General features: G+C 39.7%; 3 protein-coding genes across 7 annotated transcripts in view; 2 read left to right on the top strand and 1 right to left on the bottom strand.

Moving 5' to 3' along the window:
- Positions 1 to 14,902, top strand: part of shank3b (SH3 and multiple ankyrin repeat domains 3b) — a 22,102-nt gene extending 7,200 nt beyond the window's left edge. For 2 of the 5 annotated variants that reach the window (XM_079454137.1, XM_079454136.1), the window contains exons 3-23: positions 18 to 221; positions 349 to 420; positions 936 to 1,044; positions 1,792 to 1,943; positions 2,069 to 2,236; positions 2,387 to 2,503; positions 2,842 to 2,919; positions 3,249 to 3,315; positions 4,876 to 5,122; positions 5,631 to 5,794; positions 5,935 to 6,048; positions 6,401 to 6,476; positions 7,113 to 7,195; positions 7,282 to 7,406; positions 7,545 to 7,680; positions 7,761 to 7,841; positions 8,488 to 8,624; positions 9,082 to 9,178; positions 9,432 to 11,292; positions 11,490 to 11,519; positions 12,211 to 14,902. In XM_079454137.1, the coding sequence (XP_079310263.1) occupies positions 18 to 221; positions 349 to 420; positions 936 to 1,044; positions 1,792 to 1,943; positions 2,069 to 2,236; positions 2,387 to 2,503; positions 2,842 to 2,919; positions 3,249 to 3,315; positions 4,876 to 5,122; positions 5,631 to 5,794; positions 5,935 to 6,048; positions 6,401 to 6,476; positions 7,113 to 7,195; positions 7,282 to 7,406; positions 7,545 to 7,680; positions 7,761 to 7,841; positions 8,488 to 8,624; positions 9,082 to 9,178; positions 9,432 to 11,292; positions 11,490 to 11,519; positions 12,211 to 12,778 (4,686 nt within the window). In that variant the 3' untranslated portion in view covers positions 12,779 to 14,902. Of the gene's footprint in view, positions 1 to 17; positions 222 to 348; positions 421 to 935; positions 1,045 to 1,791; positions 1,944 to 2,068; positions 2,237 to 2,386; positions 2,504 to 2,841; positions 2,920 to 3,248; positions 3,316 to 4,875; positions 5,123 to 5,630; positions 5,795 to 5,934; positions 6,049 to 6,400; positions 6,477 to 7,112; positions 7,196 to 7,281; positions 7,407 to 7,544; positions 7,681 to 7,760; positions 7,842 to 8,487; positions 8,625 to 9,081; positions 9,179 to 9,431; positions 11,293 to 11,489; positions 11,540 to 12,210 lie in introns of all 5 variants that reach the window. The other 3 variants (XM_079454139.1, XM_079454140.1, XM_079454138.1) reach the window with 3 other exon arrangements.
- Positions 1,494 to 21,495, bottom strand: lsm8 (LSM8 homolog, U6 small nuclear RNA associated). The gene is made up of 7 exons (XM_079454142.1): positions 21,383 to 21,495; positions 21,019 to 21,059; positions 20,803 to 20,930; positions 19,760 to 20,694; positions 5,563 to 5,769; positions 2,809 to 2,862; positions 1,494 to 2,276 (listed from the first exon to the last, which is right to left on the bottom strand). The coding sequence occupies exons 1-4, from the start codon at positions 21,411 to 21,413 to the stop codon at positions 20,604 to 20,606; spliced, it is 291 nt and encodes a 96-aa protein (XP_079310268.1). The 5' UTR covers positions 21,414 to 21,495; the 3' UTR covers positions 1,494 to 2,276; positions 2,809 to 2,862; positions 5,563 to 5,769; positions 19,760 to 20,603.
- On the top strand, positions 15,684 to 19,766 carry tymp (thymidine phosphorylase). The gene is made up of 10 exons (XM_079454141.1): positions 15,684 to 15,809; positions 16,232 to 16,516; positions 16,624 to 16,820; positions 17,601 to 17,699; positions 17,971 to 18,100; positions 18,274 to 18,392; positions 18,498 to 18,660; positions 18,775 to 19,002; positions 19,198 to 19,338; positions 19,440 to 19,766. The coding sequence occupies exons 2-10, from the start codon at positions 16,381 to 16,383 to the stop codon at positions 19,586 to 19,588; spliced, it is 1,362 nt and encodes a 453-aa protein (XP_079310267.1). The 5' UTR covers positions 15,684 to 15,809; positions 16,232 to 16,380; the 3' UTR covers positions 19,589 to 19,766.

Below are 21,495 nucleotides of genomic sequence, written 5' to 3'. Positions count from 1 at the left end.
TGTGTCTGTCGCTCCAGAAATGCCTGCGATTGGATCTTGAAGCACCAGTTTGGGTTTGTAAGCAGCGAGTTCTGGTCACTTTGACACAAAGCCTGACCGATGTGCTTAACTATGGCCTCTACCTCCCTGCCTTTAACGGGCGTTCCGGAAAGTTCCTCGATGAGGAGAGATTGCTCAGGGAGTACCCTCTCCCTACGATCACACCCGTACCATACCTAGAAGTACGAACACTCACATAAACACACTTTTAATTCCCATAATGCTCTGTAGTTCTCAATTAATTATTATTGGATCACGTTTTAAACAAATGTTTTCATCTGTTACTTCAATTTATTTGTGTGCCCCCAGTTCCGTTATAAGAGGCGTATTTACACTCAGAGCCATGTAGATGACAAGCAACTGGCTAAATTACATACCAAGGTAACATTTAATGTTCATTTGCATTCATTTACGCACAGCACACAGAAGTCATGGGTATACAGTATCTACCATTTTAGTCGTCACACAGATGAGGTGTGTGCATGCGATTGAATGCACTAATAAAAGGGTCCAGGTAGTACACAATGCAAACATCTTTTAGGCTCACAGTCAAAAGAGTCATTCAAAAGCTTGAGCATATGACTCTACACAAAACGTAATAGCACATTCAGAACTAAACAAGCCGTTTCGCTACTGTACCTGTAAGACTTCTACATGTAGAGTAATACATCTCTCAAACTTCTTTTCATGAGTAAGTATTGAGTAACAACACTCCACGAGCCTGCAGATTTTCTGAACAACCATTTAATGGTTCAAGTGCACTGGGGAAGAGAATTGCATTATGAAATTTAGAGTATGCCTTTATTTTAAAAGAGAAAAACTCAATGAACAACTTTGAGCTATCTGATACATTGTTGATGGGTTAGTAATCAGAGACCATGTGCTCTTGCTTACAGGCCAATTTAAAGAAATTTATGGAGTATGTTCAACAGAGGAGTGTAGAGAAGGTCTGCAGGTTTTTGGAGAAAGGGCTGGACCCCAACTTTCACGATACTGACAGTGGAGGTGAGTTTTTCTTTCTTTGCTGCAAATGCAGTTGACATGTGGAACCATGGTGCTGATGCAACTTCCCAAAAGACACAATGTTTGTAGACCGTTTCACGGGCCGCGCGCACCTGAACTTAACTTCTGGTTTGTGATTGGCTACTGTAAACTATTTATATTTAATTACATTTATGTTCATATTAATTTGTATTATAGAGCTTGGTATCGGAGTCTAAATTCGAAATATTCAAGAGACAAGATTAGCAAAGTAGGTTCTTCTCTGTGTCTTATGATTGTAATCAGAAATACAGGCACTCTATTGTGTGTGAATGTGTATCAGAAGTTACGTTGGGGTCACAAAAGTGCGCATGCGCAGTAACGTTTATGTATGTTGTTAAGAAACCGTCTATAAAGATTTATAAAAGAAAAACAATCTTCCATAGTCCTCAAGAAATGAAAGCCATTCAGTTAATCTTCCATTCATTTATTTAGTTCATGATGTCAAATCTAATTTAACGTATTAAAAGAGACTGTCAGTCGATCAAAATATGTTTTTAAAATAATACGACTTTGAATGAACTTTGCTTTGCTTTGAAAGGTTACTTATTCCTTTTTTGACTTAATTAGCATTTAGGCACTTTAATGAATGTTAATTCGAAGCAATGCTGCTTTGAACCAATCAGACAAAATCCCTATAAATCCTATTTAACCGTTTTGACATTTAGGTTTTGTAATCATCTCCATCATGCTGTTGTGTGATGTTTCTAGAATCTCCTCTGACTCTCGTGGCCCAGCTGGACTCATGTGCTGATCTGATCAAGGTGTTGAGGAGCGGAGGGGCTCACCTGGACTTCAGAACCAGAGATGGCCTGACTCCGCTGCACAAAGCGGCCCAAACGCACAACCATGTAGCACTGACTGTGAGTCCCTCCCACACATATTTTCCAAAGAAAGAGTCACGCTTACACAAGTCACCACAAGCTGGTGTGGGTCCGTGCGCATATGCCCATCGCATTTTGTGTCCTAATTCTCTTCATATCTGCAGACATTGTTGGATCTGGGGGCCTCTACAGACTACAAAGACAGTCGTGGGCTCACCCCCCTCTATCACAGCGCGATGGTCGGGGGAGATCCGTACTGCTGTGAGCTGCTGCTGTACGATCACGCCCAGCTGGGCTACAGTGATGAGAACGGCTGGCAAGAGATTCATCAGGTAATCGTCTGTTCCTCCGCTCAGAATACACACATCACACCTACGGGAGGGAAAAAAGTTACATTTTCCAGCGAGACTAAATATATCCTCTTTTATTGTTTGTTACACCTGCAGCAGTGGGTGATCGGAGTGTGTGTTTTTGTACCATAGGCTTGTCGTCATGGAAACGTGCAGCACCTTGAGCACCTGTTATTCTATGGAGCGGAGATGAGCGCTCAGAATGCCTCAGGAAACACAGCACTACACCTGTGTGCCCTCTACAACCAGGTACACACTTACCCCAAAAACGTAGTAATTTTATGCATGAATTAGATAAAAAAAGATTTTTTATTGAGCTGTACCTGGACACTCACCACGACAAACATGTAAAGTAGAACGCAATACTTTTCTACATACTACTCTCTACAAATAGTAAGTTTACAAGGTACATAGTGTGTATTATGCAGGAAGCGGTTTGCAAATTTTATCGACATCACTGTATAGTCATTAAATTCCGCTGGGCACCAAATCGCATAAAAAACACATTTCTTGGGTTTTATCATTTTATCTCAGTATTTCTCTGTTTCACTCACCCGCTTTTTCTCTGTTCTCTTCCATCTCTGCAGGAAGGCTGTGCTAGAGTTCTCCTATTTCGAGGAGCAAATAAAGAAATCAAGAACTACAACAACCAAACAGCATTTCAGGTACCTATGACCAATTTGAAGCAATGTCAAGGAGAAAAATGTCATGTGCTATTCATAAAATAACTTTTATCTGATGGACAGAAGAAATTTAGCATTTTTCCAGTCGTCATTTACTTTCACTCTATTAAAAAATAGGGCTGTTACATGATTAACCGTGATTAATCGCATGCAGAATAAACGTTTGTGTTTACATTTTGTATGTTTTCAGCACGTATGTTTTTATTTCAGAATAATATAAAATATAAAAACCAATATATGTTTATATTTCATTTCTTTTGATTAAATATAAATAAATCCATGTTAATATTTTCTAAACATTTCTTTGTTAGGTTGCCATCATCGCAGGGAACTTCGACCTGGCAGAAATCATCAAGATCCATAAAACCTCAGATGTTGGTGAGTTGGTCACAATTTAGTCGCTTGATTCTGCATGACTGTGTTGCCCTGTGATAAGAGGCTTGAGGAAACCAAAACCAACCATCACAAACCTCAATGTCTTACTCAGACTGTGTAACTCAAGCATTAAGTATCAAAAACCAATGTTATTTATTGCAAATTACATAGAAAGGACAACATAAAAGCGCGAATCAGCAGTCTGGCTACTGTCTTTATCAGCAGTCTAATTTTGAAAACCGTGATGTAATCTCTGCAGAAGTGTTTGTCATACTAGTTTATGTGGGCTAATCTCTTTTTAATTTGTGTGTGTTTCTCTTTGTAAACATCAGTCATGTTCTGTGTGATGTAATCTGTGAGTCATCATCTGTTTGTAATTTTGTGTAATATCTCTCCCTCCATGTTTCGTGTGTAATCAAAAATATGTGTTTTGTCATTTTTAATGATGTATTTGTTTAATTCTTCAGCGCTACCCTCATTTTACACCCGTTTAGTAATTTTGTTTGTGTAACCCCTTAGGTTATTGCTTTGTACACCTGCAGCCTTTGATTATACTGTATAAAGTCTGAATTAAGTCTGGTTAAAAGGAGATCATATCATGAAAAATCAATATGTCCTTGATATTATTATTTTGAGATAGCAGCGGTTAAAACAGTATTAAATCATACTGTATATTTAAAAAACATATTCTATATTTGCATGCAATGTTATGAATGATATGTCCCCTTTAATAAAGTCTAGCTTTATTTTAAATATTTACATTCATAAACCATGAACCATGAATAACTTTATAATACTGTACATGACCCCAGTTTTACCAGTTAATTCAGTACATACAAAAATTTCACACCATATTTTACAGATGAGATATGGCTTTGGGTTAAAAGGGATTATAAATCTTTCACTTTCTATCACATTGATACAGGTTAATCTGTTCTGCAAGTCTTTTTCCATATGATAGTCTTGAACCTCATGGAGAGCAATCTTGATCCATTCGACAGGCGAAAATGGGTTTTCGTCCTTGTCTGGCCAACTGATTTAATGAATAACTGTACCAATAGTACCATTATGATGGTCAGTCTATCAGATCATTTCAAATTGTGAGTTGTTTGAAGAGACAAACCGATGCACCACATGGCACGTTTAGTCGTGTGTCTCTTTTAACTTTTTATCAATATGCGACCTCGTATGGCCTGCTTTACTTAACCCACCTTGACTAAGAAGACGAAAAGACAAATGTGTTACCCTAGCTTCCTTGTTTGTGAGTTGGTGACTTGGTTTATGTATGTAAATATACAGTATTTAAATAAAACAAGTTGTATTTTATTTGGGAGCAGTTAAAGCCACAACTGTACAAATCTACACCCCAATTACTTCCATTTTCCATGATTGGTGTGTGTTTGCTTTAAATTCCAGGGTTATTTGCATGTCTAATATCTTCCAAAATCTGACATGGTTTTATATTTTAACCATGGAGTTCTCTTACGTGAAATAAGCTCACAATAAAATAACAATATACTAGATGTGAGTGAGCTCCGTTTGTAAACTGTCCTTCTATAACAGTGCCTTTCAGGGAGACCCCCTCGTACTCGTCTCGGCGTCGTGCGGTCTGCGTATCCCCACGTCGCTCTCTGATGCGATCGGCCAGTGATAACGCTCTGGATGAGAGTCTGCCCGCCCCGTCTCCGGCCCCCTCGCTTCGCAGTCTGCCCCCACTAGAGCCTGATGACAACCTGCCCACCCAGCGCAGCCCCCAAGCTGCTCAAACACACACGCGGAGCCTCATGAGACACACACGCGGGCATCTGAGGTGTGGAGGATAGTTCACCCATAAATACAAATTGTATCATTATATGCATGTAGCTTCAGAACCATATGATTTTTATTCTGTGAAACATAAAAGAACAAGCTCTTTCTATAAACTGAAAGTGAATGGTGAGCACAGGCAAAATGACAAAAAAGCCCCGTAATGTTGAATCAGTAGTATTAAATTGGTCTACCTATATGAGCACTGATGTGATATATTCTAAGTCTTTTGAAGCCATACTTTAGTGGAAACCCGTAGCAACTATAGTTACATCCTGACAACCACCCACAACCCCCCAACATTGTGAGTTTTACTAAGTGCATCTTAGATTGTCTTTTAATCTTATTTTGTTCATTAAAATACGTTATTGGTCTAGAATCTACACACTTGTACAAACATCAAACAGGCATTTACTGTATATAAATTAAAATAAATGTAAATACCTGGAAGAATAGTTGATGTTGACTCCAGAGCTGGTTGTCATTCACTTTTGCACGCTGGCATACTGCAGCCCTGGCAGTCCCGTACAAAGAGAGCCGAGTCCTCCTGCTGTGTCTCGAGGTCCAAAGCGACGACTCTACAGTGCAGTGCCTGGCCGCACCTTCATCGCCGTCAGCTCCCACAGCCCACAGGGCGAGGGTGAAATCACGCTGAACCGTGGAGAGAGGGTCAAAGGTCAGTTGGTCATCTCACTATACAATCTAGACAGAATGCATTTTCTGTTAGAAAGTTATTTTTTTCCATACAATTTCTATGACAAATGCTGTGAATGAGTGCAATGTGACATTTATTGATTGAAATGGCATCTCTTTTAGTGCTAAGCATAGGTGAGGGAGGATTCTGGGAAGGCTCAGTTAAAGGACGAACCGGCTGGTTTCCTGCTCACTGTGTAGAGGAGGTCCAGATGAGACAGTATGACCCTCGACTTGGTTAGTATACAAACCACATTCAAGAATATACATAAGGTATTATGTCAAGTTCAATGAATGTAACACCAGATGTAAAGAAATTTGGTGCATTTGATAAAACAAGCCATAACTATCCGCGGCAAATGGCGGTATTACACATTCATAGGTAGCATGGTTAATATTTTGGTAGTGTCGTGCCATGCCCACCCACGGCATATAATTCCCAGACTTTATATTATGGGCGGTCACGTTGTTGCATCGTGCATAATTATTGGTCAGAAAAATGTTTGGCGCTGGCATCTAGTTGTCACACCAAGTTAGGGCAAGGTGTAACGTTCAATTGTGTTGATGTAGTCATTTATCTGTTTCTCAGAGACGAGAGAAGATCGCACCAAGAGACTTTTTAGGCACTACACTGTTGGCTCCTATGACAATTATACCTCCTACAGGTACACACCTCCTCTCCATCCTTCCTTTCATTGTATTTCAATCTCACTCTCATCCTGATGAATTGAATGAAAATAACTAATAATCCAAAATTATATTTGTAAATTTTACTAGATATATATGATCGGGTAATTTTAAACATTACGGTTCAAAATTGGTTTTGCATTGTGGGATATGGTTTCTCGCAAAAATTACTCAATATTTACCCTTATAAAAAGCTATATAAGAGTCCATTATTGGCTTACTCATCTGTTCTCTAAAAATGACTTATTTGGCAGGTGTGGACACATGCATACAAGCAATTTCCACTTCATTTCATTACTTAAGAAATACTAAAAATGAGTTTCTATGGTTTAATATGACCTATAGTTATTTTGCAATATCTTGGTAAAGTAGTTTATCCATTCAGAACTGAATGGTCTGAACTTTGTTTTATAATGTACCTTTGGCATGGAAATTTGCTTAGCATGTATAGTATACGTACTAAAATAATATTAGCATGGAGAAATAGCATTTGTTTCGGTTTCCTTCTCAATATAACTGGAGGCAATGTGTGGGATTGTTTGTGAGGGACTCTGGAAAGACAGAGAATTCTGGCAATGCAGCACATTTAACTATTGTTTTCCGTATATTCACAGCGATTATGTTATAGAAGAAAAAAGTGCAACACTGCAGAAAAGAGACAGTGAAGGATTTGGCTTCGTGCTTCGAGGAGCTAAAGGTCTGAAACCCAAACACAGGTGAATTCACAGACATGAAAATAAATTCACACAGAGATGCGCTAATAAGAGGCGTGTGTATTATCAGCCGAGACGCCCATAGAGGAGTTCACGCCTACACCTGCGTTTCCTGCCCTGCAATATCTGGAATCGGTGGACCTCGAGGGGGTGGCATGGAGGGCAGGATTAAGGACGGGGGATTTCCTAATAGAGGTACAGAATATTTGATTGATTTCATAATTTATTATTAACTCAAACACTGCATACGTAGGTTGTGAAATACATAAAGGTTTTGTGTGAAATGCATACTAAAATATGATTCCTTTTCTTTCGTTCTCTATCATCTGTAAGGTGAATGGGGTGAGTGTTGTAAAGGTGGGGCACAGGCAGGTGGTATCTCTGATTCGGCAGGGCGGGAGTCGCCTCGTAATGAAGGTGGTGGCCGTCACACGCAAACCTGATACGGGGGATGTGGTCCGCAAGAAAGGTTATTATCCTACGCCTATTTCATACATTTAGATTTTCAAGAACATTATTGAATTCTAATAAAAAAAAATGGTTATTTAGCACCCCCACCTCCTAAAAGGGACCCAAGCACCAGCCTGACCCTGCGCTCCAAAAGCATGACCGCAGAACTAGAGGAGCTGGGTAAGCCAATACTGACATATGCTTACACACACGCAAACATGCAAAATACTTGCACACTCCTTGTTTGGATACTTAAGACTAAAACAGACTTAGATTATCAGTCAGAACTTGGTTCATTGAGAAATGCATTAGATATAACTAACTTTAATAAAAAAATATAGTAGGACCTATTTTATTCATTGAAATTTAAAAAGTGATCGTCAAATATACAAATCTTTGAGCTAAATCAGGAACTGTAGATTCTCCTTGCTTTTTGTTCACAAGCGTCGAGGAGAAGGAGGGGAGGTAAGATATGACATCATAATTGTCAGACTAGCTCCATGTTTCGATGCGCTGATAGCAAGGAATGTCAATGTCAAGACTTTTTTAATCTTGTTTCATTGCTTGGAGCTGTGTAAAAAGTGTGTTTTTTCTTTAAATGTATACCTTTTGTGGCCTGTAGACAAACTAGATTTGTTGTTGTATTTGTGTGTTTGGTGATGTATTTGTTCTTTACTACTTAATTTCATACTCATGTACTTTTATTTTCTAGTGCACTTGGTGTTTTTGTCTTCTCTGATTGAAGAGCTATTGATAGAACCCCGCTCAGGGATGGATGTGTATTAAGGGTTTGTGTATGTGTTGGGTATCTGTGTTTTCCTCACAGAGAAGTTGGATGAGATGTTAAGTTCACCAAAAGAACCTGTTGTAGTGATGAGGCCACGCCCCCCAGATGCAGACTCCAGAGCGGCCACTGTGAAACCGAGACCAACGAGTCGACGCATCACACAGGCTGAGATCAGTGTGAGTCTTATATACATAAACAAAAAACGTTCTGTGTTACTTCTGCAGTCAAGAAAAGTTGTTTTTGGCATGAAAATGCTTATTGATGCAAAAGGAGTAATAACATAAAATAACATCCGTTATGCTATATATAGCAGGTATATTATGACATAATATGCATTGTATGCAACAGATGGTGCACATCTCCACTGTAGTACAGTAGCCAAAGTGTGTCAGTAAAAGATACTCACGCCAAAAAATTTGGCAGCTGATCAGCTTCTGTTTATAATCCACGTTGTCTTGGGATAAATAAAAAAAATGTAATCTGGTGGTCTAGACAAAAGATATTGACACGATGGCATTGATCCTGCAACATTGCATTTTCTGTGTATTTCAAGCATAGCTGTATCATGAAATTCTGACTTCTTGGACGAAATCTAAATGCTGCCCATTGTTTCTTTCAATTCTTTATGTATAGTCTTTGTTAGAGAGACAGGGTTTGCCAGGAGTGTCCTTGGGTGTGGACAGAAGTCACATGCAGCTTCCTCGTGGGATGTCCAGAACCAAGTCATTTGGTAAAGTTGTGCGCCGTGTGGCACACACACAGATACACTGCAGGGAAACCCTTTTTTTCTTTAGTTTACTACAAAGCTAATTTGGAGGTTGTCTTTAAAACTCCACATCAAATCTCCCTCCTTCAGATTAGTGTGAATAAGATGTAAAAGACTGCAAAAAAACTGCCTTTTGCAGCGGAGTTGTTGTTTACAAATAGTTTTCTTCTAAGCATACTAGTAGTAGTTTTTAACTTCACACACATTGTTTTTGTAGTTGCTCCTGAAGATGAAAGAATTTCTGCCCTGATTGGAGAGCATCGCTTCCCCCGAAGCTCCTCAATGACAGACAGCTTTAGACAAGACAGTATTCCACCCCCTCCGCAGACAGCTCCTCCACCACCTCCGACTCCCTACTTCCTTGATTCAGGGCCACCTCCTTCATTTCTTCCACCTCCGCCCCCCTCTCGTGCTGTCAACCAGAGCCGATCTAGCTTCCGCCCGGGGGTGGAGCCTAAGCTCCACGGCCCAGTCACGACCGATCGGCAACGAAAAACCCGCTCCATGATCATTCTTCAGGACACCGCCCACTTGCCAGTGGAGCCTGCCCCTATAGCAAGACCACAAACGCCTACCTCTGGAGCTGTTCCTCCTGAACGTGGTCGTAGGCGCGGGCCAGCTGTTGAGAACCCATACGCTAACGTAGGTCGCCTTAGTGCTGTCTACACTCCAACCAAGCCTCAACGCAGGAAGAGCCCTTTAGTCAAGCAAGGACAAGTTGAGGAAGGTGCTCAGACAAGCAGAGAGCCCTCTCCTTTGGGAGGGTCACGGATACCCCACAGCAGCAGGGCAGAGCAGTTCCAACAGCAGGTTCTCTCAGAGCGAGCCAGGATTACACCCCCCGGGGCTCGACGCAGGCCAAGCGTTTTCCTGTCTGTGGAAGGGAGCGCAACAGAACCACAGACAGCCCCATTACTGTCTCAGTCTCACTCAGTGGACGAATTGGCTGAGTTGCCTCCGCCCGCACCTATGCTCTCCCCTGGCCCACCACCAGGGGGCACCACTTTTATACATCCTCTAACAGGTCGACCACTGGATCCCTCCTCGCCATTGGCGCTTGCACTGGCCGCACGAGAACGGGCTCTTAGCGGCCGGACTACACCGACTCTTACACCGTCACCCACACCATCTCCAACTCAAGGCAGAGCAGTGGAGAGGCCAGAGACAGAGGGAGGAGCAACGCCTCCTGCTCCTCTTGAGGCTCCTCCTTCCAATTCATGGCGAGATGAACCTGTCAGTATCACAGAGTCGACTAGCCTAGTGACTAGGATTAGTCCTGGGTCTGGACGAAGCCTAGAAGAGTCATTAGCGCCACCAAGTGTTCAAGGTGTCCAAACTACAATAATGGATACAGAGCATAGCCAACCACCCCCCATGCCCTCCCCTGCCCCCACCCTCTCGAATCTAACCGCACGAAGTATGACTATGAGCTCGGAGGAGGATGCGGAGCCCTACACAGTGACTCTGCCCCCTGCTCTGCTCTCTTCAAGCGACGAGGAAACAAGAGAGGGGCTTCGAAAGATAGGCCTCGTGCCACCCCCTCAACCCTTCGCGAATGGCCTTCTAATTAAAGAAACACCCAAAGCCACTCTAAGCATTTCACCTACTGGATCACGACCATCTATTGCCAAGACTTCCTCTGGTAAGGCAAGTGATTCAACAGCGGACTCTGGGGTTGAAGACCCTCATATGGAGACCACCAGTACTGTTTCCACAGTCTCCAGCATGTCCACCTTGTCTTCAGAGAGCACAGATTCTGCTCATGCAAGTAAACCACGTTGCGGGGTGGGGCGTGGTCGCCCCGCCCATCTCAGGGACCCACTGCTAAAACAGTCATCAGACAGCGAGCTGCTTCCACACCCACCCAGCACAGGCCCCACCCGTCCACGCTACCTATTCCAAAGACGCTCCAAACTCTGGGGGGAGGAGCCCCGGACCCAGGTGGGTGGGGCTGATGATAGTCGGCCTGCTGCTATGGGGGCAGAGTTACTAGGTAAAGACTCTCATTCACTGGGGGAGGAGCCACCAATGGGAGCACCACTTGACCCTGGCAGGAGGTCACCTGTGGGAGGAGCCAGGTAAGAAAGATCTTTCACGAATAATGAGCGAAAATAAAGCACAAAAAAAATCTTATTTGCACACCTGCATGAACCACAGCCAAACTCTCAATGTCTTTTAGCAATACAGCCACTTGACTTGACACCCTCAGTCACACACCTGGTTAAACTGCCTTTCCATAACACACCTGTGTGTGTGTGTCTGTATGTCCTTGCAGATGTGAGGAGAATGGAGGAGAGAGTAAATCGTAGGTTTTTAGCTCTGTGGGTAAAAACAACTCCTTATCTAACTAACTTTCACTAAAACCCCTGTCTGCAGCTTTTATTCCAGCTGCAAATTACATGGTGGGCTTGTCTTCGGGGCTTATTATAGATCATTGTGCAGTTACAGATTCTAACAGCTTTTTGTATTTGAGCAAAGAAACTGGAATTTTCAGTGTACCACTGAAGGACACTTATACTGCCTTTTTGAATACCTAAAGAAATTTCAAATAAAGGCAAATTCATGCATTCAAACATATATTCAGTTTTCCACGGGACCCATACCTTAAACATATATTAAGTTTATATTAATGCATTTGTTGTAGGAAGCTTAGCAGTAGCAGATTTGGGGTATTTTTCAAAATGCATACCGAGTACCAGCTGTGAAAATACTGTGATGAACTGAAGTTCCAACTCTTTAAAAACAAAACCTGTACTCCTCTGAGGACTCCAGTTTTATATTAACTGCTCTGTCATTTTATTGCATTAAATTCTTACTGCATGCTCTGCACCATTTCAGTTAACAAACCCAATGCTTACTGCATTGGATCTGCTTTCACTCTCTCTTAGTTTCCCAAAAGTACTATTTTTTAGAGACTGCAAAAAGTTTTTAATTTCCTTCCTATACACCTACTGCTCTCTTATTTTTCCTGTCTATATCTTCTCACTCTCTTATAGACTATTTAGCAGTTTAGGTGAGCTTCACACCATTTCCCAGAGGAGTTACGGCACCACCTTCATGATCCGGCCTGGTAGCCGATACCCTGTGACCCGTAGGACTCCCAGCCCTGGAGCCACCCCTGAACGGAGTGAACCGCTGGGCCCCATACGTACGTTCGGTCCTCATCACCACCATCACACCATCCTCAAGTCCTCTAGCCTGAGTTTACCCCAGGAACCCAAGGAGGTGCGTTTCGTCATGAGGAGCGCCAGCGCCCGAGCCCGCAGCCGATCTCCATCACCTTCCCCATGCGCTTCTCCTTGCCCCTCACCGGTTCTTGGAGCACCTCTCCTTGCCCTGCGACCATTCAGACAGCGCCCCCTAGCACTTTGGAGTAAGTATGATGTGGGAGAATGGCTAGAGAGTGTAGGACTAGGGGAACACCGGCCCCGGTTTTTGGAGCATGAGATTGAAGGCGCGCACCTGCCAGCCCTCACCAAGGACGATCTGGCCGAGTTAGGAGTGACTCGAGTGGGACACAGAATGAACATTGAACGTGCACTAAAGCAGCTGCTAGATAGTTGAGGAGAACAACAATACAGGAAATAGTTCCCATTACTAAATATTTTAAATTGTTACAAATAAATTAAAGAAGAGTTCTCCACAGATTAAGACCTAACACACTAATTTCTGCCCCCACTCTTTTAGCATATAGCATTCACACAATATATTAGCCATGCACCCTTGATTTGACACATCTTCACATTCATTGCTTTCATCTACTAAGAGTAAACTGAAATGCCAGAGAGGAGCATGGACCCAATGCGCAATATCGATCTAATTCACTGGCCATGTTTTTTGTTAAATAGGTTTCATGCACAATAACAGATGAAATTGCCAGCAAGCTGCCATTTCTTTCATCTGCCATTTTTTACAATTAAACTACAATAGCAGGTGTGGGACAACACTGCAGGTGGATATCACATTGTCAGAGGAAGTATAAGGTATAAGATATCTTCATACGCTTCCACGAGAGACATCTAAGAATCAGTGTCCACTTGGAAGCAAAACGGGAAACATGGAAAGCTGGTTCTGTAAATGATGCCGAAGCTTCCAAGTGCCCAATATTTACAGTATGTTCATGAACCATCTTGCAACTTGAAAGTAGATAGCCATGTTAATAATGATAATATGTATCGCTGCGACTGGACTTGGCATGTGAATACAACATGTCCAAATAAGAAAGGATCTGACAATCTGCCCTTAACCAGGAGAAGAAAAAACTTCTCCCAATACAATACAAGTGTGGCCTTGAGGTAATACTGCCGCCATCAAAAATTTGTTAAAAATAGATATTTTCAGTCACTACATTCAATTTTATATGTAAATGATATATATATGGAGTTATATATATTCAACAATGAGAATGTATGAGGTGAAATATACTTGTCTTATGCCCTGTGAATGTGTCATATTTGGTCTCTTTATATTTGTTATTTGATTTGTCAATTATGAAGCGATACCCTGACATTAATACAGTTACTCTTTTCCCCCGTAGTACAACTTGTGATTTGTGACACATCTTTGGACTAGCTCAGTTTTTTTTGGTCGGTTATAAATAAATGATCCTTAAGGCTTTATGTAGAATGTAGTTTTGTTGAAAAACAGGATTTGAAATACTATGGGTTGTAGGTATACATTTATTTGTTACCTTTTGTATATGATAATTACGCGTCAGTCAGTTTGATCAATTTGTCAATTTACCAAGACTATGTTACTTTGCCATTATCTATTATTGTAGGATTACGCATTTGGAATTAAATGCTTATCGAGGCTTTTCGTTTAGAACAATGTTAGCAAAATATATGCTACCTAAGGGCTTTAACAAAGACAGCATTAAGCGTTTACAATTGTTTCTAAATCTCTTTGACAAAATTGCCTAATCCGCAGCCATTAGTAAAATCACACTTAAGTAACTTCATGACATTAACATATCCAAGATATTGCTTATGACTTTCCCCAAAATCTTGCTGACATTTATTTGAATTATGTATACAAATTCGGCCTTGTCATCTGAACTGTGAATATTTAATTCTATTTTTCAATTCTCTTGTTTTAAAATCTTTCAGGTTGTTTGATAATCCAACACTGAGATTATATGCATCAATATAAAAATGATCTTGACTTGTATGTTTTGTTCGGTAGGCTCTGCCAACAGAGGAAAAATCCTTGCACATGCGTCTCCTCCAGTTGATCAATTTGCACAAAGATGTGGGTGCTACTGTTTATAAGCCATCTGCATAATATATTACTGTACTTCCCTCATCTGCCTCTCAACTTGTCCCTCTTCAGTCAAACTGTCAAACATTCACACTAGTACATGATTAAATACTGGTGTAAGAGGTCGGGGTGAGGCAGCCTTGTTCATGAGTTTACTACTTTAAGAAGCTCTCTTCTGTTGTTGACTTCTTTTGTATTGTTTGTTGGATGAAGTGATTTAAAGATTGAGTTTTGGACATGTTTGCTTTAAAAATAAGAAATATGTACACAACAATATCATTCGATTTGTCTGTTATTAAAGATAATCTCTCAGGCTGTGGAGATTAATCATAATATATCATCATTTGGAGAAAAACAAACGGTTCGGGTTTATTCATCGATGTTTCGGGATGGCTATAGAATTTTAAAATGAATACAAACTTTTTGCTGATGGCTTTTCTGTGTGTTTGTGTGGATTGTTGGTGTGAATGCATCAAGAGTGAATGCATCAAAACAGTAACATGTTTTGAACGTGTCTTGATTTCTGAAAATGAACAGTGAAATGTTGTTCTACAATACACATCAAAAGATTGCCTAATTAGAAAAACACATTTCTGTCACACCAGGGAAATAAACATGTCAAGTTTTAAAATAAGAGGATGCACTCTTGATTCCAAAAGGCTGTAATATTTAAAGAACTTATTTCCCAAAAAGTTCTTTAGATTTAAGAAAGAGAAAGAAATGGTTCTTACAAGAACCTTTAAGTGAATGGTTCTTTGGGGAACTAAAAACAATTTGTATTAAAATAAATACACAGCCAATGTCCTAGGTTTGTATTTAATTTTGTTTGGAAACAAATGTACTCAAATATTTATATTTAAATGAAAGGCTATTTATTAACCTTTAAGCAATCATTTAAACTGTAATATGATTATAATACAATATGTACAGCGTCAAACAGAATAAGTCACATTCCAAAATATCAACCAAAAATGTCATTAATGATTTGTATTAATAAAAACATGTGACACGTGTCCAGATCTGACACTTAACATCAACACACAGTATACTTTCATATTCTTTAAGGCTTATTTAATGGTTTAATTTTTACCATTCATATCCTTTCATTATGTAATTATTGTAATACGAAACGACTACAGGGATTCTTTGGGAGCATTAAAGCATACGGTAGTAAGATCATGTGATAGCCTCAGGTGTTTGCTTCAATAACAATCTATTGACAGCAACACTGCAAACAGAATCCGATCGAGAGAGGAGCAGGTTAATATATCACTGACTGCGAGTGCACGGATTTAAAAGGTTGTGTCCTGGTCATCTGTTTGCTTTGCAGTAAGAGGTAGGTTTTAACTTTAACATACTGTACTTCATGTTGCCATTTTTCTATAACCAAGTGGAAATATGTATATAAATGTATATAAATAGGTTTTAGCTCATTATAAAATAAGTTGTCCTTTATTTTCTATTTCAATTTTATATGATCCTTGGGTAAATTAATTATTTACAAAGTTTCCAAATACCAAAGCTTTATTATCAGTTATACCAAAGTTGGCTTTGATTTCAAGTTATCTTTTTATCGAAGTCATCATAAAAATACATCTAAATTTGTAAACAATAAAGTTCATGTTTTAACAATAAACCACATATTTTGTCATAGCAGGTTGCTTTTAAAAAAACACTTTTATTAAGTTTCTGTCACTTAAAAGTATTCAATTTACAGAACAGTTTAATGTAACCGCATGGTTTGTTTGCATTTTTTAGATCATTTACTAAAACTGCACTCTCCTCTGATTGGTCAAGAGGTCCAACTCCTTTCATAATTTTCCATGAGTGTCTGCAAACCCTTCACTTCACTATTAAGTACTATCATTGTTTCTTGGCATATAGAGAACTAAATTTGTCATGTAAATATGTCAATTACAAACAACACAATCACATTTCCTGAGCTCATCAGACTAAAACGAGATGGTGGTCAATTCAGCAATGCAGACATACAAGTCTTTGTGCAAGGGGTCAAATCGAGAACCATCCAGGACAGTCAAATAGGTAAGCATATGTAAGCGTGATCTTGATGTTCAATCCCATAAGTAACTGTATTTAAGGGCCTAAAGCTGTAAAATGTAAATGTTAAGCTAAAAATGTTGTAAATGCAGGGGCTATGCTCATGGCTATTTGGCTAAAGGGTATGTCTAAAGAAGAAACCCAGCAACTGACAAGAGAGATGATGAAATCTGGGGAAGTTTTCGTCTGGCCGGATGAATGGCTTGTGGTGGACAAACACTCAACAGGTGGAGTTGGAGACAAAGTCAGTCTGCCACTTGCACCTGCCTTGGCTGCATGTGGCTGTAAGGTACAGAAGATCGCCTTTTTTAAATCAGGGAACAGTATTAACCTTCTTCATGATATTCTGTATTTTTGACTATTTAAAAAATCATTGATGTAAAAATAGAAGACAAAATGAAGTAATAGAAAATGGGACATGTCGCTCAAAAGTAAAAGGAAATCTCTTGTACCTAAAATTTAGGGTGTGTAGTTACAGTTGAATGTCATTGTCAAGTATTGTCGCATTCATCTCTGTGGTCCATTCTTTTAAGATCTGGTATAGGTTTCAGGTCCTGACACATCCCTATAAAGCCAGGGCCACTCCTTAAAATTTTATTTAATCTATTCAGAATCATACATGCAATGATTTTATTGAACATGAAATTTATGATTTTCTTTGTCCATCCATTGCTACGCATTGATATAGTCTTGTTTCCTTGTATCTAAACTTATATTCAGTTGATTTTTGTTTCAAACCTAATCAGACATTACTATGCATGGCAATATTGGTAACTGGCAAATTAGTGTTAAAGTTAAAAAAAGTTTAAGTTGTGATATTGAATTGTTTTGGTCCACTATTAAAAAAAATCAAGAAAGGGGGAAAATACATGTTAATGGAACTCTATGATGTGGACTATAAATCTAAAAGTGACATGTAATAATGATCAGAACAATTGCATAATGTTGCCACTGGGTATAAGTGTACACAAAGATCAAGAAATGAAAATTGTGATATACAAATGTTTGATGCTGAACTTGCAGGTATGATGCTCAAGTATCCCAACACGATATTTTGATGTTTTTTTAGGTGCCTATGATAAGTGGTAGAGGACTAGCACATACAGGTGGCACGCTGGACAAGCTGGAGTCTATCCCCGGGTTTAAAATCAACCAGTCAGTTGAACAGGTAATGTGGAGCAAACAGATTTTGGGATATGAGCCTTTTCCTGTTGCAATAACTGATGTAGATAAGAGATCAGGATATCAAACTGTAGAGCAAATGTTCATCAAGAATGACGCTAGAAAATGTTAAGCTTATTTATTGTATCAATTATTGCAGTGGTTGGTGCCTTAAATCTCAATAAATTGTAATCTTGTATACTGCAAACAGACTCCGACAAACCAAAACCATCAAATATCTCCCACTAACAAATAAATCCACATCCATTTGTTTCCAGATAAAGCAGATCCTGCAGGACATTGGTTGTTGTATTGTGGGACAGACAGAGAGTGTGGTGCCAGCAGATCGTGTTCTCTATGCCCTCAGAGATGCCACATCAACTGTTGACAGTCTTCCTCTCATTACAGGTGAGACTCACCTGGATGAGGACTTAAAGGGACATTCCACACAAAAATGTTAATTTCCACACTTTACTCCCCCTTCATGACATTCTAAGCCTTTATGACTTACTACTGTATCTTCTGCAGAACAAAACATAATTGGTCCACATGTTCTTTGATTGTGTTCCTCTTCTGCACAGGCTCCATCATTTCTAAAAAAGGAGCAGAGGGTCTGAATGCACTCGTATTAGATGTGAAGTTCGGCAGGGCAGCTTTGTATAAAGATCTGGACAGTGCACGCCATCTCGCTGTGTCATTGGTAAAATTACTTCTGGATTTTTGACAAGACAATTAAGATGCTCCATATATCAATGGATAAGGCAAATATCTAAATGGGTGTACTTATGTGTCCCCGTGCACCCAGGTGACTGCAGGCAACAACCTGGGTATAAAAACAGGGGCGGTACTTAGCCGAATGGATGCTCCGATTGGTCGTTCTGTGGGAAACGCAGTTGAGGTGTGTGAAGCCCTTGAGTGTCTCAAAGGACGGGGGCCAGATGATCTAAATGAACTAGTTTCATCTTTAGGTAAGAACATAAAACATCTGCATACAGAAGATAACAAGCTCATATATGCAGTGTTTTGTAAGACAAGTCTGCAATAGGGAAAAAGTGCACATATCCAATTTAGTTTTTGTTTAGGGGGATATTTATTATGGATGAGTGGCCACTCCCCATCACAAGAGAACGGGAAAAATGAAATAATTCAGAAACTGATGAACGGAGAAGCCCTGAAAAAGTTTGAGGATATGTTGGTGGCCCAGGGTGTGTCTGCAGACGTTGCACGTTCCCTGTGCGCAGATGGTGCAGACTACTTCCAGCATATGAAGCAGGCGACACATCAGACGGAGCTTAAAGCGCAACGTGATGGTAATTATGTCCAGTGATCTCATTTAAATGCCTAATATGTTAATCACTTTTACATAACACTTACAGTTCAGCCTCGATTATTGACAGATCATACACAGCTATTAACATTCCCTGTTAGCAGCATTGTTGCACAGATATTAACACATCTGTCATCTCCAGTGACAGACATTGTGTGTGAAATGTTTTGATTGACAGGAACGGTTCTGGAGATTGATGGCTTGGTCCTGGCTAAAGTGCTGCATAGGTTAGGGGCCGGACGTAATAAATCGGGTGAGAAAATTGATCATAGCGTGGGGTCAGAGCTTTTGGTAGACATGGGACAGCAGGTAACAAAAGGTAAAATCTATTCATGTTGTATACTCCAAACATACTGAGTATATATATATATATATATATATATATTACTAATACTTCCACTAAACACGGTTTATTGGCAGGTCAATCCTGGATCAAAATTCATCACAACAGTCCAGAGCTCAGTACACAACAGCATTCAGACCTTCAGAGGGCTTTGGTTATTGACAGCTGCGCCAAATTCGAGAAAGAGTCACGTGTAGCAGAATTTATCCACCCTAATATGTCATAATGAATCCTCATTTTCATTTGTTTTTTATTGTGCATAAACAAAAATGCCATATTGTTTGTGAACAGTTTGAGTTAAATTACCATGTTACATGACTTGTCAACAGGCCTGACACAATAAACTAAAGATCATTGAACTTTGAGCAGTGGAAATGTTTAAACGTATTTTGCTTACCAGTGGAGTCTGAAATATTACTGTATCCCACAGCTGATCAGTCCTGTCCTGAAAATCCTACAAAGTTTAGATGTCTTGCTAATCACCTGAACCAGATCATCAAAACTTTGGGGTTAAGTTGGAAATTACAGCCAGGTGTGTAGGAGCAGGGCTGAAAATAAACTGCAGAAATGTGGATATACAGAAAAATAATCGCTTTGTGTTGAGATTTGATAAGGATAAATGATATTATGTCAATTTATCAACCTAGTTTAAAATAAATAGGTTTTCTTTACAAATTGATTTCCTTACTTTAATATTAATTAGGTGTCTCTTTCCATGTGCAATAAATTAACCAAACCTTTTAATATTATTTAATGGTAGGGTAAGAAAATACTTATTTCCTGCCATCTAGTGGCACAAATAGTGTGAACCAAGTTAGATGCTTCATCTTGTTATTCTAAAAACTTTACACACCAGATAAATTGTTGGACAGTAGCACTTTATGATAATGTAAAAACTAACGAAAAAAATTAAGTGAGCGTTTACTTTAGGCTGATAACATTTTCCGAACAGATGTTGTAGTATGTCCTATTTGTGCTTGTCATTTAGTACATTTCCAAATTCATCAGCGAACTGACTGCCAGCAACTGTCTCGTGCACCTTAATTTAAAGAAACAACTTCACAAATTTCACAAAAAGTTTTTTTATTGCAATAAGTAAAAAAAGAATATGCAAGTCTATTTTCATCTAGATTAAAAAAAGCAAACTTGCTGCTTTTCCGCATCTGTTAGGTTCCTAGGGAGCATCTTTAAATGGATGTGGGGAGTTTTATCTGAAAGTAAGTTTTCTGTCCTTTTCTGTGTCAGTGTGCCACAGAATTGAGTGGTTCAGCTCGTATGTTTCCAAGGTCCAGTGCAGAATCTGTCTCTTCATCGATTTCACCGATTACAGCCCTTGAACACATAAACAAATGAACAACAAAGGTTTAGATGCCACAGACAATCAATTCCAAACATTCTTAACACTGAATACCAGAAAAACTGTAACGGGACAGTACATACACATTATCGCCTCTGACGATATAAAGCCCCAGAACAACCTGTTCCACGCCCTGAGAAGAGCTGAACACCCGCTCGTGGCTCTCATCCAGGATGAGGTTGATTGTCTGATCAAAGCCCTTTAATGTTCCCTAAAGACAGGTGAAAAGAGTCTCATTAAACTACATCTTTCTGAATCCTCACAAACACTGGTCATTTCAGGTCTTTAGAAATACTAACCACAATCATTCTACCATCTGAAGTAACGATGGCAACAGTCCCTGAAAAAATGGTAGTTATGGAAATTTCATAAATAGATGACGTTAGCAGCACACATCAAACATTTCATTACATAATATCATTCATTTAGCAGACGCATTCTACTTGACGTTTCATTTGTAAACGTTACAAAAAAATGTTACAAATATAAAAGATAAATATTATTACATGCATGTAGTTTAACGTGATACAGACTTTATTGCTCCGATCATTACAGTGAATAGACGCAAAACCTCGCTCGCTCTCGCGCCACACGAAAACAATTAAACAATCCCCAACCTATCACAGCTTCAATATGCCCTTCATAAAACTGATTAAAGGATACGGTTGATATAACTCTCAAGGGCGGTAGACATCTCTGCTGGTACTCGTTTAAATTAACCGGGGCTCGAGCACAACAACGAAACACATTCGCTATGTTGCGCCGGAAATGAAAGC

This window comes from Barbatula barbatula, assembly GCF_947034865.1.
Source record: "Barbatula barbatula genome assembly, chromosome: 4".
Lineage (NCBI taxonomy): Eukaryota > Metazoa > Chordata > Actinopteri > Cypriniformes > Nemacheilidae > Barbatula > Barbatula barbatula.
This window is presented reverse-complemented; position numbering and strand designations above follow the sequence as displayed.